The 17,398-nt window shown below is 42.3% G+C and overlaps 1 protein-coding gene across 5 annotated transcripts in view; it reads right to left on the bottom strand.

Annotated features, from left to right (window-relative positions):
- The window catches only part of LOC106914758 (protein tyrosine phosphatase receptor type F), a 235,999-nt gene that overhangs the window by 29,043 nt on the left and 189,558 nt on the right, over window positions 1-17,398 (bottom strand). For all 5 annotated transcript variants that reach the window (XM_088014931.1, XM_088014930.1, XM_014981784.2 and 2 more), the window contains 3 exons: window positions 12,509-12,663; window positions 7,377-7,489; window positions 2,091-2,188 (listed from right to left, as the gene is read on the bottom strand). In XM_088014931.1, the coding sequence (XP_087871057.1) occupies window positions 2,091-2,188; window positions 7,377-7,489; window positions 12,509-12,663 (366 nt within the window). The remainder of the gene's footprint in view (window positions 1-2,090; window positions 2,189-7,376; window positions 7,490-12,508; window positions 12,664-17,398) is intronic.

The raw sequence follows: 17,398 nt of genomic DNA, 5'->3' as shown, positions 1-17,398 counted from the left end.
ATTAAACAATATCAGTTTTAGTAATGTGTAATCCCTTGTTTAGAAATGATTGCTCATTGGCTTCACTTTGTACAGCCAGGTCTGAATTTGTGGTCTCCTCTTTTCAGCTCAAGATAAAAGTTTTCTATGGGTTTTTGATCTGGACACCAGGATGGCGGTTGATTTTGTGAACCATTTCAAAACCATTATCATCGTGATAAAAGCCTAAATAATGACCTACGGCCAGTTTTCTGAGTGGAAATTTGCTTAAATTACATTTATTAAAAAAAAACAAACAAAAAAAAGAATTTAGTTAATAATTAGTTTTTATGTTGGACTTTTTTTGCCCAATGAATAAACTAAATCATATTATTATTAGACTTTATACTGAAGTTTGAATTTTTGCATAATTTTGTGTTGTTGCAATAAAAGATGAATATATTTTAACTCTTTTTACACAACTTGACCAGTGGAGTCAAACAAATTTGGCCGCATGGCCTGCTTTGGACGATAATTAGTCATTAATGTTTCCTGCCTGTGTGCTTAAGCAAGGACAATATGCTAAGTTACTGCTGTTAGCAGTAACTTAGCATATTTACAGTGACGCATAAAAACTCAGAAAAACTATTTCTGCACACATTTAGGAAACCTTCAATGTTCAGCTGAGCAAGTCAACCTAATTAGATTTGTTAGCTTCAACCGTAGCAACAGTTTTGGGCTCGTTTGGGCAACTTGTCAAATGTATTTCTTAATTAATCTTTGTGACAACATGTTTAACAGCTTTATAGTACTGCTACTTTCTTTAGGCCAAAAGGCAGAAAAATGTTTTTCTTGGAAGAGAACTAGGCCTTTGTGAGATGAAATGCTAATCAACTAAAAAACGTATGAATTTAAAAAACCTTTCAGCAATTTGTTGGAAATTACTGCAGCAGGAAATACCTGTAGCATATTTGTAGCTTTTTGCAGCTGCGCATGTGTTTTGGAATCAAAATGTGGTTTTCATTGTTCTCCTGGATCAAGATAAACAAGGATTGTCACCCAATAATATTATTTAAAAAGAAAAAAAAGAAGTAATATCAATAATTTAAATTTATCATGACGGCGATAAATAAAAATTCTTATAAGAAATCTTGCACGGTAAAGGCTGCACCTTTCATGCTAAAGTGAAAGGTGCAGCCGAGTTTTTCACCTCGTCCAAAGCATCTGCGGCTAACTGGCTTAGCTAGTGACCAGATTTTGTCTGCTTTATTTTGAAATGAGTATTAGCAGTGTGACGAAGGTATGAGCACAAATGTACTTAAATTAAAGTCCGGATTTTACCCATGTTTTTCAAATAGATCATGCTATTGCAATAAATTTACTCAAATAATACCAATAATTGTGGCCAATGCTGTTAATGTTATTCCTAGAAATATTAGACTGCAGCGCAACTTTTCTAGACTTAGATACACCGGTCACAAGCAGGGAAGAACACAAGCTTCTAGATAAAAGCCAAGATCCACAACCTTTCCGACCGTCTTGTTGGAACCAACATTTGAGCAGCCCCGATTAGAGCAGACGGATCCAACAATCGGAGCAAATAAATAAAAGACAAATCGTGTTTTTCTGTATTCAAGGACGCCTCGCTGCTTCATCTAGCCATGCTCAGAACCCCAAACCAACTATGTACCACTTTAAATGCAAATTTGCTCCCTCCCTCCCTCCTCTTCTTCTTTTTTTTTTATTCTTTCTGGTGAAGAAGAACACTGACAACAGATAATCCCTCACCGAGTTGCAGCAGACCTCCTGCACGTCCCCCCACTCCTCTCAGAAAAAAAGCCCATTCTTCTGGGAAGCAGCAAGACGAACACAGATTGCTTAAGCGACTTGCCACCTGCTAGGTTTGTGAAAAAGCATCTCGCAGCATTTAATGTAAGTGTTGGTTTCCTAGTGGGTTTGGTAATAGAGTTGTGAAAATGACTGAAGAACGTCGATGTAAGAAGTCTCCCATAACCCATTAGAATACATGCATATGAGATCAAAAAGGGAAAGAAAAGGGTTCCGCGCTGATCGTACAAGGAAACCCATTTATATACTTGAAAGAGGAAGAATCAGGAAAGCTTTGCTCTTACCTCATACTCCTGGGAGAAGCGGAGGCCGTCGTTGGCCTTAAGTCTCTCTATGTGGTCAGCCAGGTCAATGACAGGAATTGGTGGGTGTTCCCTCATTCCTGGAGGAAGGAGGAGAGAGAGAGAAAGAGTGAGAAACGGCATCCAACCTGCACAGAAACAAACGGTCGGACCGCGGGGTGAGTGAGGCTGCCGGTGGGACCATGAGGTGGCTGTGGCGGTGAGGAGAGTGCAAGATCTTCAACAACGCATGAGGAGACAGGAAAACAGGCTGGTGACATTTTGGTGATGGCGTCATGCCAAACGAGGGGGACAGAAGTGGGACTGGCACGGAGATGCACATGAGTGGAGTGGGTGAGCATGCTTCTTGGAGGAAGCGTGAGGCAGACATCTCTCCGGCCGGTGGTAGAGGTGGTGGTGGAGACGCAGCAGGAACTCACAAGCCTCTGCAGATCAGACACACTGTCACTCCGTACCATGAGAAGGGAAGAAACTGACTGGTCACCAGCCAAAACCCATTTCTTTGAAATCCCTTTCCCTACAATAGGATGTCTTTCGGCCCCGCCTGGAGCGCTTGGGCTGGATTAATTTCAAACAACCCCCCTGCTGCTCTCCAGCTTCCTCATCGTTGGGTTATTGGATGATTTATTGCTAATCTACCGACACAAATTCACCCTGTGCTTCTGAACTTGAAGAGGCACTTAAAGGAACTCGCAGTTCAGGCCTTACATTTTTACATGCACTCATCTCCGGCATGGATATTACCCCATTTTGGGCTTTTACTGACGAAATTTGGACAGCTCTTTTTCAGGGAGATGATACGACTTTGATTTATTTTATTAACAGAAATTGGGTTCACAAGTTTGAACTTATGCCAGTAACCCAAACCTCACAAGAACTGTTGTGGAACGAATAAAGATGGATAAAATTAAGCATCTAGAATGCATCTATTGAAAAGTTAACTCCATAAGTAACAATTCGGAGCAAATTTATATGCTTATGTAATTCCAAATTAAATGAAAACTTGTTTTGCCTGTTCATTGAATATATTTGTGATATCATTAAAAGAAGAGCTGCATAAAACCTTGAAATATATAAATGACCTTCAAGCTGATTGATGATGCGTGTATGGAAACGTCTGACTGGCACTCTGTACATTATGAGTATATTTAAATGAATACAACACATATGAGGTTAAACCATGGATTATTGTTAACCTCACACAGTGCAGACACTTTAAAAAGGTCTTTAGCTGAGCCCATCTGTGAGGTCAAGGGTCAGGCTTTCAGGTGACAGACCTTTGCAAGCTTTTTATTGCATTAATGCTAATGGCTGATGGCCACTTTACAAGATGAGGCCCGACCCATTACGCAAATTTAATCTTATCTCACCGAGGGGCCACTGAGCGCATTACCATCAGTGCGCGTGCGGTTGTGTGCGTCTTTTACGGCTACGTTTTTGGTTAAATGGAGAGTGAAGCCATTGATAACAAGGCTAATGTACAACAAGCTCAACTATCCATGAAACCATGCAGGCCTTTGGTGCCGCGTCATAAAGGTGATGTGGGAAAGTTCACAGCCAGTGGAAGGCCATTGGCGCATCCTTGGAGTGCCAGAGGCAACAAGCTTGTAAGCTTGTGATGTCTGTCGGGATTGCATCGGGGGAATGGGTTCAGGAGCGAGCGAGTGAAGAAGAAAAAGACTGCAGCATGTGTGGGAAGTATGCTGTAGGTGAGAAAACAGACTAACTTGGAGTGTTGGGGCAGCGATGAGTGCTGGGACCTGTTGAGAGAGGAGAGTAAAAGCAGGGAGGAAGAAGAAGACTGGATCAATGGAGGCGGCTCAGGATCGCACTCTGGCCAGGCTGGATCTGCACATAACCTTTGGAGCCAGTTAACTCGGAACAGCAGATGGTGATGACCCATCTCTGGGCAATTTGGCCAGCTGAATACAAGTGAAACAGAGCTCAACCTAAAGAAACTCTCCTGTGACGGCATGTACAAAGTCATGAACCACTGACTAAAAGGAGATACAGTATTTCTACAAATGTTTAGATCTTTTAAAGCTTTCCACAGCTTGCTTTATTTGAATTTTATGTGATACGACAACACATAACTGGAAAATTATGAGTCAGTACTTTCTAGAGCCACTTTTTGCTACAACTACAGCTGCAAGTAGGGCTGGATGACATGGCTGAAAAACGTATCATGATATAAGCATTTTATATTAGTCAATAATGATAATTGCTTATTAGTTTTTTTATTTTAAGTCTGTGACATACTGCCAAACTAGTGGTGTAACTTTCTTGTTTTATGCTGCAGTTTTCACTCAAGGGCGTTTATTACTTTTCAGTAGTTATGAAGCAATTGGCAAAACCTGGAACTCAACAGGTTGTTGCTAGGTAACCACAAGTTACTCTGCAGGTTGTTGCTAGGTAACCAAACAGTGAGAGAGTTAGTTGATGCCACCAGGTTTTATTAGTCAACAGTGAGAGGTTGAGCGGCTAAAACTCTGGATCGGAGTTCAGTGAAACTACTGAATATTCTGTCGGACGTATTTTCTATTAATATTGATCACGTGTCTATCGCAATATTGTTATTGATTTATCGTCCAGCCCTAGTTGCAGGTCTTTCTGAATGCGCCTCTACCAACTCTTAACATCCAGTTTGTCCGTTCTTCTTTGTAAGACAACTCAATCTCAGACTTCATGGAGAGGAACCACGATTTCTGCTGCAAACAATTGATATAATTAGGTCTGGACTTTGGTCTTATTTTTAAACCCACATAGCAGTCAGAAAAGAACATTCATATTGCATTTGAATAAAAATAGAGACAGGTACGAGTGTTTGCAGTCAGACTAATACTGAACATGAACACTGCAGCCTAAAACTGCAAAAAGGAGGCAAACAATAATAAAAAGACAGACTAATTTGCTTTATTATGAGAGCTTGAAAACATCCTGAAAGGCGTCATTAAAAGAGAAGTCTTTGAGATTTAACAGAAATTGTACCTTTTTGAAAGGACTCAGTGGGTTGTGTTTGTTCTTTTCCAAATTGTGGCAGTAAAGCGTGGAACGCTAACCAAAATGACACCTGCTTTGTGCAGAAAAGAGGTAATTTCATAAGCTGAAATTCACCCTCTCTGTTTCTTAACTCGCTGCCTCAAACGTCCTCAATTTGCAACAACTCTAATTTTACGTCTTCCAGCTAAAACGGCCGCTGATGACCAGCCCATGTACACAGGGATCATTTTCATTTCAACCAGAAAAACACATTTGCTCGCTGTTTTGTGCGAGGACTTTATTAAAGATATAATGATCAAGCCAAATTAAAATCACTATGAATCCTTTCGGTTGCAAACATTGCTTTTCAGAACAAAATGTAATCAAACAGCAGATGCTCAGCAGATGCTTCATTTATTAACATCCTAAATGGAAATATGTTTGTCTATAAAAAAATATCATCCAAATTTAAGAGAAAGGAGGCTTTATTTTAATCCTCTTTTCTTTCCTTTTTAGTGTCCTACCTCCCTACTTTGCATCCTTCTTTGTGTCCTACATTCTTTCCTTGCATTCTTCTTTGGGTCCTCCTCTCTTACTCGCATCCTCTTTTGTGTCGTTCTTCCCTTGCATCCTCCTGTATGTCCTAACATCCCTGCCTTGAATCCTTCTTTGTATCCTTACTCCCTTACATCATTCTTTGTCCCCACCCCTTTCCTTGTGTCCTTCTTTTTGCCCTACATTCCTTCCATGGATCCTTTTTCGTGTCCTCACTCTCAGGTTGCATCCTTCTGTATGTCCTTACATCTCTTTCTTGCATCCTTTTTTGTGTCCTCCCTCTCTGGTTGCACACGTCTTTGTGTCCTTCCTTTCTTCATGTCCTACATCCCTTCTTTGATCCCTACCTCTGTTCTTGCATCCTTTTTTGTGTCCTTCATCCCTTCCTTACAGCCTTTTCTTTTATTGTGCCTTACATCCTTTTCCCATTGCATCCTTCCTTCCATCCTACCACTCTTCCTTCCTTTTCAGTGTTTTATATTCTATGAACATAAAGAACCCACTTTTTGAAAGATGGGTTGGAAAACTTTGGTTTCTCTACATGGAAACTGTTTGAAATCATTTGCTTAAACTCATTCTACTGTCCCTCTGCAAGTTGTCTCTAAATCCTTCATCAGGCTTTCAAAGGCAGAATCTGAACAAGGTTTGTCAATGATGAAGCAGGTCAGTTCCTCCTGCTGCACCAAAAGGAGCAGAAGACATCTGTCAGAAATAAGCGACGCTGATCCAACAACAATCAGAATCAGAGCGGAAACGTTCACCTGCTTGGGACGAATTAAAGGCAGGAAGAGAGAGAGAGAGAGAGGATGAAGGCTGCGGCTGTTCAACATTCACCCGGCTCCGAGTCTCATACGATTTCACCATCTAGACGGAGCCTCGGTGGTTTTCGATAATCACCACACTTGAAGCAACACATAGAGGCGGTGAGGGAGGAATAGAAGGAAATAAGTGTTGACGTACAGAGAGAGTGAGAGGGAAAGAAAAGAGATTACCCTACAGGGGGAAATGGAAGACAAAAGGCGAGAGAGGTGGAGTGGGAGGACGGCAGAACGGGGCTCTTTCAAAGTGGCGGCACTGCTTAATTCCACTGCAGGGGTTCAAAGGGCTGCGTGTGTGTGTGTATGGCAAATGGGATCTTTAATAACCCGCGAGAGGGGACTACACACACACGCACACGCACACACACACACACACACACACACACACACAGTAAGAGACGCACGGTCAGACGCGTGCACCAGGGCTGACATTTTCCCTCAGCTCTATTGTTCCCTGGGCCCGGCTCACCTTGACATCAGAGGCAGCAGGACTCATTACCAGCTGGGGGGAGAGAGAGGAGGACGAGCGAGCACCAGGGGAGGAGGAGGAGGAGGAAGATCAGGAGGAAGCAGGAGGAAGGCTGATCCTGCAGAAGTCTCCCCCACCTCCCTCCTCCATCCTCCCACTTCACTGCTGCGTGCGTGTGTGGACAGAATCTGAATCTCCTCATCCTGACTCGACTCGAACTGTCAGCTGGCCGTGATAGCCACAAAAAATTAAGCTCAGCTTCAAAGAATGAGCTTTCGTTTCTTTTTCCACCTGAATTTGTGAAACTAACAACGTAAAATAAGCAGGTCATGTCAAGGTCACAAAATAACCAGCAGATGAATAGAAGATAAAATGTTTGGAGATTAGACAAGTTATTTATAAAACCCAACTTTAGAGAGACGGGATTGTTGTGGCGTTATTAATCACCTGGGGTTTGGTAGTTGAGTCGTCTCATCTCTACGGGGTCGGAGGAGTTGCCCAGCAGCGAGTCCTTCACGCCGCCTGAATGCTCGTCTTTCGGTAAAGGTGACGCCCGCTTTCTGCAGAAGCAAAGGGAGAAAACAAGGCGATGAATTCACCCTGCTCGCATTGTCTTGTCTGAAATAAATAAACGCATGAAAAAAGCTCTAATGTAGTCATCGGTTTTGCAGGAAAACTCTTAAGCAGAAATGACAGGATGATTTAAAATGACATTAATAATTACTATATGCACACACTTTGACTCATTTGCACACTTGATGAAGTTAATGGTGCATTTAATGGCTCTCGAAGCTACTTCTAAGGACAGGAAAATCAAGAGACAGTGGGGGCCAGGGGCCTCATTCCCATTAGTTTGAAAGGAAACTTGAATTTAATGTGTTTGAAGAAGCACCATAATTTTGCTGGAGTGGGCTAGGTTGCGTTTGTTGCTGGATCAGTGACAGCTGCTGTGCGGAAACGTGAGTATGTGTTTGCAGAGATTTAAATGTGTGCTGTGGCGGCGGCTGCTGCTGCTTGCATGCATCTGTGTGTGTGTGTGTGTGTGTGTGTGTGTGTGTGTGTGTGCGTGTGTGTGCGTGTGTGTGTGTGTGTGTGTGTGTGCTAACAACACATTGTGTTTACTGGCTTCCCAGATTGAGAGGAAAACAGGCGGCTGCTGTAATTAGCTCATCAGCTGGGTGGCACAACACTGGATAATTAGACCAGTTCTGCAGCACCTGTGCTGCCAGGCCCGGCCGCACCGCATCCAGCAGAACAGAACAGCGCCGTTTGGACCGGCTTAGCGCAGCCGACCGTAGGTTCGTCCATCAGGCAAAGGAAAGTAACAGCAAACGCAGCCTTGCCTGTATTCAGACACCCAGCATCTGTTGACGCGCAAACAGGCAAACAGATGCGCACACACACACGCTCACGCACACACACACACACACACACACACACACACGCACACACGCACAGCTGCAGACTCGCAAACCTCCTGACAGCAAATGGAAATGGGCAGAAAGAAGCATCAGGGCGCCCCGTGGAAATTTCACATCTCATTGCACTCCATTTGCAAGTGGCGAGCATGGTTTTAAGAAGGAGCGGGGGCCTTCTGTCGAGGCGCGTCGTGGCGAGAATACACAAAGTCTGCGATGCACGGGAAGCCTTAACCTGGTCCCCTCCCCCCCTGCGCTCTGCTGCCGGGGCTCGGGCCTCACCGCCACCTGTTATCTCTTGCTGCAGGGGCTTAAGCTAATGCTGCAGGCATGACAGCTAATCTCTGACAAGCATCTCCTCCTTTCCAGCCGAGAGCTGAGCCAGACCGTGTCCAGTTTTACCCGGAGATCGCTGCTGGTGCCGTGCAGGGCTGAGGGTGAGGGAGTGGGGGTGGGCCATGAGGGTCTATGAGGTGTCCAAACTTTTTGGCAGAGGGGCCAAAAAATGTCAAGTATTTTTCTTTTTATTTATAATTGCAAAAACTGTTTTACTTTTTTGATGTTTACCTGCTAAATAAACAACAAACTAAACAGTGCTTACTGGAAATAAGCAAAGCAGTTAGATTTCTGTAGGCAATCTTTCAGGCTGAACATCTTCCAGATGCGTCTTTTAAGCAACAAGAATAGGATTTTGCTCACTCTTGCTTTATTTTGCCAAGCTTATTAAATGTCTCCATTTCACTTAAAGCTCCTGGGTGCTTCAGGTCGCCATTACTAATAAATTGAAATTAAAAGCAAAAACCTGGATGAATACTGTATGTTGCACCTTACATTTTCTATTTTAAGATTCTAATTGTATCTTTTCCTAAAGGCTTGGCATGAGGGAAAAGTTCACCATAACCTTGTTTTTAAATGTGTATCTGCATTAACTGTCTGAACTGGCAAACCACATTGAGGCTATTCTTGAACTGTGATCAAGGGCCACAAATGCCCCCATCCCGCTCACACTTCAGATACCCCTGATTTATGATGTAACACACATTCGATGATGCATTCATTCTGTGAAAAATGCTTGGCACTACAGATGCTAAGGATGTCTCCTTTGTACATTTCTGTGGTGATAAAGGTCTTAAATTTCACTCATAATGGTCTTAAAAACGTCTTAGATTCAATTTAATTTTATGTGCATCTGTTCTATAAAATGAAAATCATAAAGGATATTTTTATTTCCAGTTTTAGGTTTAAGAATGTTGTATGTAAAGTTAAACTTTTAACTTTTACTTAAAGAAAACACTTCTGCAGGACTGGCTAGAAACATAGCACAACTTCTAACACTAGCTTTTCTTTCACCCTTTATATAAATACGTATTATTTCTGTATAATTTTGGAGTTCAGGTTTCTACTTATAACGTGACAGAATGTGGAGATATGAATAGTTTTGCAGCGCGCTGCAGCCTCTGACCCAGTGATGCTTTGGTGCTGCTGTATAGTAAACATGTCAGAAAGCCCATGTGGGGTTTTCCATCTCTGGCTCAAAATGAGGGAGAGGACGAGTGAAAACACGAGTTCGCAGAGTGTGAGGTAACGAGGAGTCTTAATGAGGGTAGAACCGGGCCCCTTGTTGAGACTCCTGCCACCAGGAAGCAGAGAGATGCAAAAAAAAAAAGGGGCTAAAAGTGGAAGAAAAGTGTCTCAGTGGAAAATGTCAGCCTAAAAAATGAGGACGTGTCTTTTTGAGCAGTCTACCCCCTCCAGAACTCCCGCCTCCAATGTCTGGCATTTACTTCACAATGGCCCATTCAACAGCAGGTGATGCCTTGGCATATTCAGATGGGGCCAATCTTGGAGGGGCACACTGTGACTTGCTGGATAATGAAACACAGCATGGAGACAAACCATGGCAGACAGGACAATCTGAGGAGGAACGCTGGCTCTAGATGTGGAACATGCACTGGTACACGGACGTGACCCGGGGGTTCCCTCAACCTCAGCTGTCAGGGGGTGCAGAGTCGGCTGCTTCGTCTTGTAAACCTCACCAAATTGGAGCAGATAACCGCTTGATTTCGTTTTACTGCTGTTCTGTTTAAATGTCCTTTTTTGTGTGTGTTTCCAGCAGCTAACTTTGCACCCCTCCTGAGCTCATGAAACAAATAAGAACAAGTAGTGGTGCATGAAGCTATGATGCAACGCTGAGAGTACCCACCTTTCCTGCTTGCTGCATTCACAGGGGCAAGAAACAAAAGATAGAGGGGGAGGAGTTAATGTGTAATAGCTATTCATGAACTAAAAATATCAACAACAACTTGAATGCACAAGGAGAGAGAGAGAAGAAAAAAGAGAATAACAGTTGCAGGAGGCTTTGTAGAACAGGCTCATCACTGTTTGCTGCTGGGCTCTGCAGGAAGCAATAACAACCAGAGCTACAGTGTGATTATTCCTATGCACATTTACCGCCAGTCCACAGTGAAAAGGCCACACAGCCACCTCCCCACAGTCCCTGCTGTCAATCAACATCTACACGGAGAAAGGGACTTCCACACAAGAGGATGTGCTACTCAGCAGCGAGCTGTCTCAAGGCCTATTATTAACCGGCGGCTCTTTAAGTCTGCCGGAGACAGCTGCTGCACAGGCTGCCGATGGCAGCTCGGGGAGGCAGGTATGATGCGAGACGCAGAATCCGTAATGGAGCTGCCAGGACGAGGAAGAACGAGGGACTTAATCAGCAGGAAGGGAAATGAGGTAAATAAGGAGCTGCAGGTTCAAATGGGATCCCTATAAATGTCCACATCATTGTTTTAAACCCTCTTTTTTTTATTATGTTAATATTAGGGCCAGAACAATTAATCGTGATTAATCAATTTCTGAATAAATCGTTAGCTAATTTAGCAATTGATTAATCGTTGACTCTATAAAAGGTCATTTACTGAGAGAACAACAGACTAAGAGAAGTAATAAAGCCAAAACGGTACAAAAAATATATACAAATTCTGTACTAAGAATAAAAAAACTTATTTCTTTGTTAATATGTTCTACTCAAAACACCTCAAGAAGCATAGTTTTAGCTTCACCTGGTTCAAATTCTGTTAAAAATAAGAGAATATGTTATTAATCACTTTTTGTTATACAATTCTTAATCTGCTAATCTGAAAAATACCCTACGTTGAATTGTCAAGCAGAAAGATCTGAACTTTTCACATGTTGATGTTTTTAGTTGCAGATGCATCCTTTGCTACAAATGGAATGTTTATTTTCTGATTGAAACATTTTATTGAATGATTTGTTTATTTGCATTTTTAAAATACGGAATCGTAGAACATTTGAAGTAAGAGAAAAATAACTTTTGAGCTTGTCAATAATTTCCTAATACTGATAGAAAATTACTGGTTCCACAGGCCGATTATTTCACTTATAACGTGGGAAAAATGTCTTATTATGAGTGAAATAATCTCCCAATGGAACTAGTACTTTTTCATTGATGAAGGAATTATTGACTTAAAACAGACTGGAAACTTACTTGTAAGCTAGATTTGTCTTATTTTAAGTATTTGTATTAGAAACTAACTGAAAATACTTGGTAATATTTCGTTTTTGAAGCGTAAAAAATCATGTATTAACACATGAACGACTGAAAAGGCGCAATTAGAGCTCAAGAAGGAGAACAGAGACAGTGAGAGGAGCCCGACTCTCCACAGCACCTGTTTCTAATCATGGTGCTCTGCACAGGGGCAGCTCAAGCGCTTTAAAGAGATATTGACTGAGCTTTTAGCTAAGCCCTCTGCTGCTGCCGTCTGTTTCTTTTTCTGAAGTGACCAATGGTGTTGCCAAAACACATTTTTCATTCCCACCCTAAGCGCGTTTGACAGCCAGGCTGCGATTTTATTAAAGCAGGTATGTCAGCTGCCAGTTCATCTGACACTTAACACGGCATTGTTGACAACTGCCAAGTGGGCCGAAATCTCTTTGTCTGAGACACAAATCAATGTCATCTCTCTCTCTCAATGTTGAATTCTACAGTCAGAGAAACTGGTCTTATTGTTTTGTTTGTGAGCAGTTCAAGCATTTTACTAATTACTAATGAATCCAACAGAAACCTTTAATCGCCGACTTTGCTGTCGTTTCACCTAAAGAAAAGCACAGGAGTGAAAGCCAAAAGCAACGTACTTTTTGAACAGAAGGATGGCGATGACGATGATGATGATGACGACCACTGCCAGCACGGGGCCCATGACCCACAACATCTCAGGCTGATCCCCAATGCTGGCCACCGGTTTTGGGATCTGGATTCGCTCAGAGTAAGGGCTGGACGAAAAGGTCATCTGTTGGGAGAAAAACAAACAGTGTTTACTTCAGTACTCACCGCAGAAAGCTGAAGATTAATGGACAACTATCTGTGATCAGGGCAGATGGTCTTATTATTAATACAGATGCCTTCTCAATTAATTATCAATGTGTAGTATTATTCTATATGGATCCATTAGATTCAGATTAGAAAAGATTTTTAATTAATGAAGTTATTTTTCTTCCACACTTTTCCTTCCACCAAACTTGAAATTCTGTTAACATTCAGCTTCTCAGCAGTGAGCCTTTGTGGCTTCCCCTCATTTAGGAACAAATCTTTCTCATATTTGTTTCTTTTATTGGTCTTTATGTAGAGCTGAACAATATATTGAGTCACAATATCAATATGCTTAGAATTGAAACTCAAAAGACTAGATGAGATGACCTGCAATCTCTCTGAGGCTCTAATCGTATATCTGGTGAATTGGTGGATCATCCCTGCTGTTGGATCCCAGATATTATCTAGATTTCAGCGATCACGATGCTAAAGTTCATAAAAAGGGCAATATTGCATTGATATTACAATAAATTTTTTTTTCAAATATTAAGCGGTTCTGATTTAATATAATATTCCACAGATTTCCTTGTTAAATAACTCTGCACACCATAAGTACTTCATAAAATTAAATATCAAATATCTACACAGATCAGTCTTTCCAGGATTTTGCAATTTTGTGGTGCAAATTTAGAAATATTTGCAAGGAATGTTGCAATATTTCCGCTTAGAAATGACGTTACACGTGACTCACTGTATCGATTATGACTTGACATCTAGTAAGGCCGAGGCAGCAGAGTAGTAGATGTGAGGAATGCTGCCTCCTGCAGGTGGGAGTTAGCATCACTTAAACCTGATGTTTTTCCATCATTTTTGCGCAAAATTTGCGAAAAACTCACAATTATGCATCAGCACAAAAAAGCTACAGGGATCTCTTGATTTGGTTGTTCTGGATTGATTGATGTAATTTGGCGTCTGGAGTCTAGATGGCGGGCCACATTTGGCCCCCGGGCCTCGAGTTTGACACGTGGTTTAGATGAAACCTACATGACACTTTTTCTTGTGAACAAACCAACTGGATTAATTTAATTTCTTTTTATAAGAGTATTTCTGTTTGAACAAACCGAGATGCTGGATGACAGCAGCGGGGGTGCGAGGGGAAAGACAGGGAGGTGGGGATGAGCGCACGCATCCCTTGGTTCGCTGAGATAAATGGGGGCACAGACGAGGACTCATCCCTTCTTCATTAGTGATCACACCGTGACGGAGACAGAAGAGGAGGAGGAGGAAGGTGACGGTGCGGGTGCATTTCCACCTTGCTTGTAAATGAGACATCTTTCCACTTAACGTCTCCAAATTACGGCGTGGAGGAGGGCTGGCGGGGAGGCATGTAGGTGTGTGTGAGAGTGTTTCTAAGGGAGCGCGAGTAGACAAAGCGATGCAGTGTTTAAAGGAGGGAAAAAAAAGAGAAAAGAGTGACGAAGAGAGAGAATAACTGAGAAAAACAAGCTGACAGACGAGAAAGAGGGAGGCGTGTGTCGTTAGAGCTCAGCGTGCCACCTATTGAGTGTTCCTGGGATGTGCAGGTGGAGGGAGTAGTGGGTGACAGATCGCAGACCTCGGAGGGAATTGGGCTCCCAGCATGCGGCGGGAGCGGCAGGGCAGCAGGCAGCGGTAATCCGCATCATTAGCCGCGCAGCAGCCCGCTCTTTGGCACACAGGCAGATATTAATTGGAAAGATAAGCCGAGATGAGCTCAAACAGTCCTGCGCCTCTGTCATATAGTTCTGTTATCTCTCTTACTCTTGGGCAACTGCCGGAAAAATTCACATTATGAGTGCGCGCGCGATGCAGCATGTCTCAATCGCGCGCCGATGTTCGGCACACACGCGAGGTAGCTCAAGCAGGAAAGCGAAAAGATTCACATTTTCATAAAAACAGCATCGGCTGACATAGCACCGTCTTTACTTTTGTCATTTCTCACAAACACACACACACAGTGAGGCGGGTTCGCTCCGGCTCCGAGCGCCCGTGGGAGGAACCCATTATCTAAAGGCGAAGGGAGAACGGAGCCGCTGCGGGACGCCGCCTGTGTGACGACACCTCCGGGCTTCCTGTTGTATGGGGATGGCCCAGAAAGAGGCTTAAGGACGCAGCCCTGCAGGGAATCCTGGGAAAATGTCCCCCTTTTTTGCTGCAGTAACAAATAACTGCAGCTGTGGCTTCAGACAGGAGCAGAACAAAAAGAGAGGGCTTTTTGTCTGTTGGTCACGGCCGTGTAGTGGGATCATCCATTTGAACAGCCCTAATATCTGATAAAAGCTCAGTCACGCAGCTAATAACGCTCCTGGCCTCTCCGAGCATCACAAAGACGGGATGAGGCTGTGAAGGAATGTGTGAGGCTGACGGTGAGTCAGAGACGGTGAGAGACATCAGGTTGTCTCTCACAGCTCAGAATAGACGCGTAATTCTGTCTGCAGTCGGACAACGGAGGGTTCAGGGTTCACTCACTGGCTGCATTTCCTCTGAGCATTAAGTTGCAGAATTCAACATTTTTAAAATTAACTTGCTTAATGGAAAAACTCGTTTTTTGATCAAAGAAAGTCCGCTCTAGGATGAGGTGATTTTTCGGCCTTACAGAATACATCTATTTTTTAAAACTACAATGGAAGCACCTTTTTTTTTTTTTTTTTCCAATCACGAGTCACGTGATCAACAGCCGGACGTTACTCAAAGTGAAAACCATGAAGAAAGTGACAGGAAGTAGTAGGAGGAAAATGGTTTGTTTTTGTTTCTTTCCAATGTGCAGTTGGACCCACCAGAGCTCTCAAGGTTCATAAAAAGTTGTGTGTCTTTCAAATGTGTTAACGCCATAGTTCTTCTGTAAAATCGTTGACTACAATTTCCGCAAAGTGCAGCGTAAGTAGCCGCTCCAAAGTATAAGGCGATTGTCGCTCCAATGAGACAAACCCCTGAATAAGACGCTGAGATGGCTGATAGGTGATGAGCGCTAGCACAATGGCTGAATTATGAATGCAAAGGTAAGCGTCTAGACACGACATACGGATGGATAAGGCCCGACTTTTTGAATCCCAGTTGCCATTCCCAATCACATATTTGGAATTCATGGGAATTACAAACATACTTGCCTCTAAATTGAAGCTTTTCACGCCTCTTCAATTGAGAAATTGATCGACACGGAAACCTTGAACAGGGATTTGTCCCATATTGTAGCATTATAAAAACCCTATCTGGTGATCCGGAGTCTCCAGCTGTCAATAAGCTTTGTTTGAGTACTTAGGAGCTCGAGTGTAAGAAGTAGCAGTAATTTATTTCACTTTGTTAATCCTTTTTTTCACATTATATCCTTCTCAGAAGTCTTTTTCAGCTAATTTAACTCAAGTGCTTACTCTATAAGTATAAAAGTGATTACAGAGTTGCTCCTAGACTGATCTTATGAGACAAAATTGAGAACGAAAATGAGATATTGGATAAAGATTTAATACGTTTCTGCTAAATCCTACGGCAAAAGGAGCAGCCAGTAGAAACCATGGATGCTTTAGTCTCTAGAAAGAGTATTTGGTTATTTGTGTGCATCTGTTAGAGTGAGGGTATGTGTAACATCAGTTTTTCAAAGCCTTTTGTCAAACTCCTTTGAGCCTCTACAAGTGAGCGTGTTTGTCTAGGTCGCAGCCGCAGAGAGAGCTAGAGCGTGTGTGATTTCCGAGTGTTTGAGGCGCAGTGAGTGAACAGGAGGGAGGGATGAGGCGATGAGAGACGCCACGGAAAAACTAGACACACACACAGAGGTGTCGTGGTAGCAGTGAGCTAGCTCGGCCCATGGGCTACGCGGCGCCCTCCTCCGCCACCCCCAGATCCTTCGAGGAAGAGTTATGTACGGAAGAAGATTAGGGCCACAAAAAAAAAAATCTTAGGTGTATGTCACTTGAGGGTTGTTGTTCATGAAAAAAAAAATCATGTAGCAATTTCTTCCTTGTTGCTATTTCTTCCTTCTTGTATTAATTGTAAACCTGCATCTCATTTGTACTGAAAGCTTGTCCTAAAAAATTTAGTTTTAAGACTAGATTTGCCTGATGGTGCATAAACACTGTTGATTATGAGAAAAAAGTCAGAATCTCGAAATCTAATTCTGTCAATCTATGTCAAAATCCAAATAAATAGACAGATATCCTTATGAAAAATAACTATTTCTTCCTTGTAGAATAAATAGTTATGTGATTAAAAATGAAGGTTTTGTAAACCTGCATTTTATTCATACTGAAAGCTCATCCCAAATTTATTTTACAGGTTTGAGTTTTTTTGCCTGATGGCTAGGCCTGTCACAATAATCAACAAATCAATTAATCACATGATAAATTAAAACAAAGTCAATAATTTCCATTGGTACGATTTATCGTTTCTCTCCTTTTTTCTCTCTTTCTACCAAAAACAGGGTGATAAAAGTCTTCAGTTTGGTGCTTTGGTCTCACACTAATAAAGGTCAATTTTGTTTACAAAAACTTCAGAATTCATTTCATTTGTTGTTTTGTTTATTTATTTTGGATATTTAAAATGCCTTCCAGTTCAGTTCATTAGAATTTAAAGCTTATTGATCTTTTAGATTGTGGTGTTGCATTATTATTTTGCCATACTACCATCACTTAAACATGGCCTCCAAACAACAATATTATCGTTTATCGCAATAACTTGTGGAACAA

The sequence above is a fragment of the Poecilia mexicana genome, unplaced genomic scaffold, assembly GCF_051168715.1.
Source record: "Poecilia mexicana isolate PSO_F unplaced genomic scaffold, ASM5116871v1 scaffold_17, whole genome shotgun sequence".
Lineage (NCBI taxonomy): Eukaryota > Metazoa > Chordata > Actinopteri > Cyprinodontiformes > Poeciliidae > Poecilia > Poecilia mexicana.
Note: the sequence above shows the minus strand (reverse complement) of the source record. Positions and strands in the feature narration are given on the sequence as shown.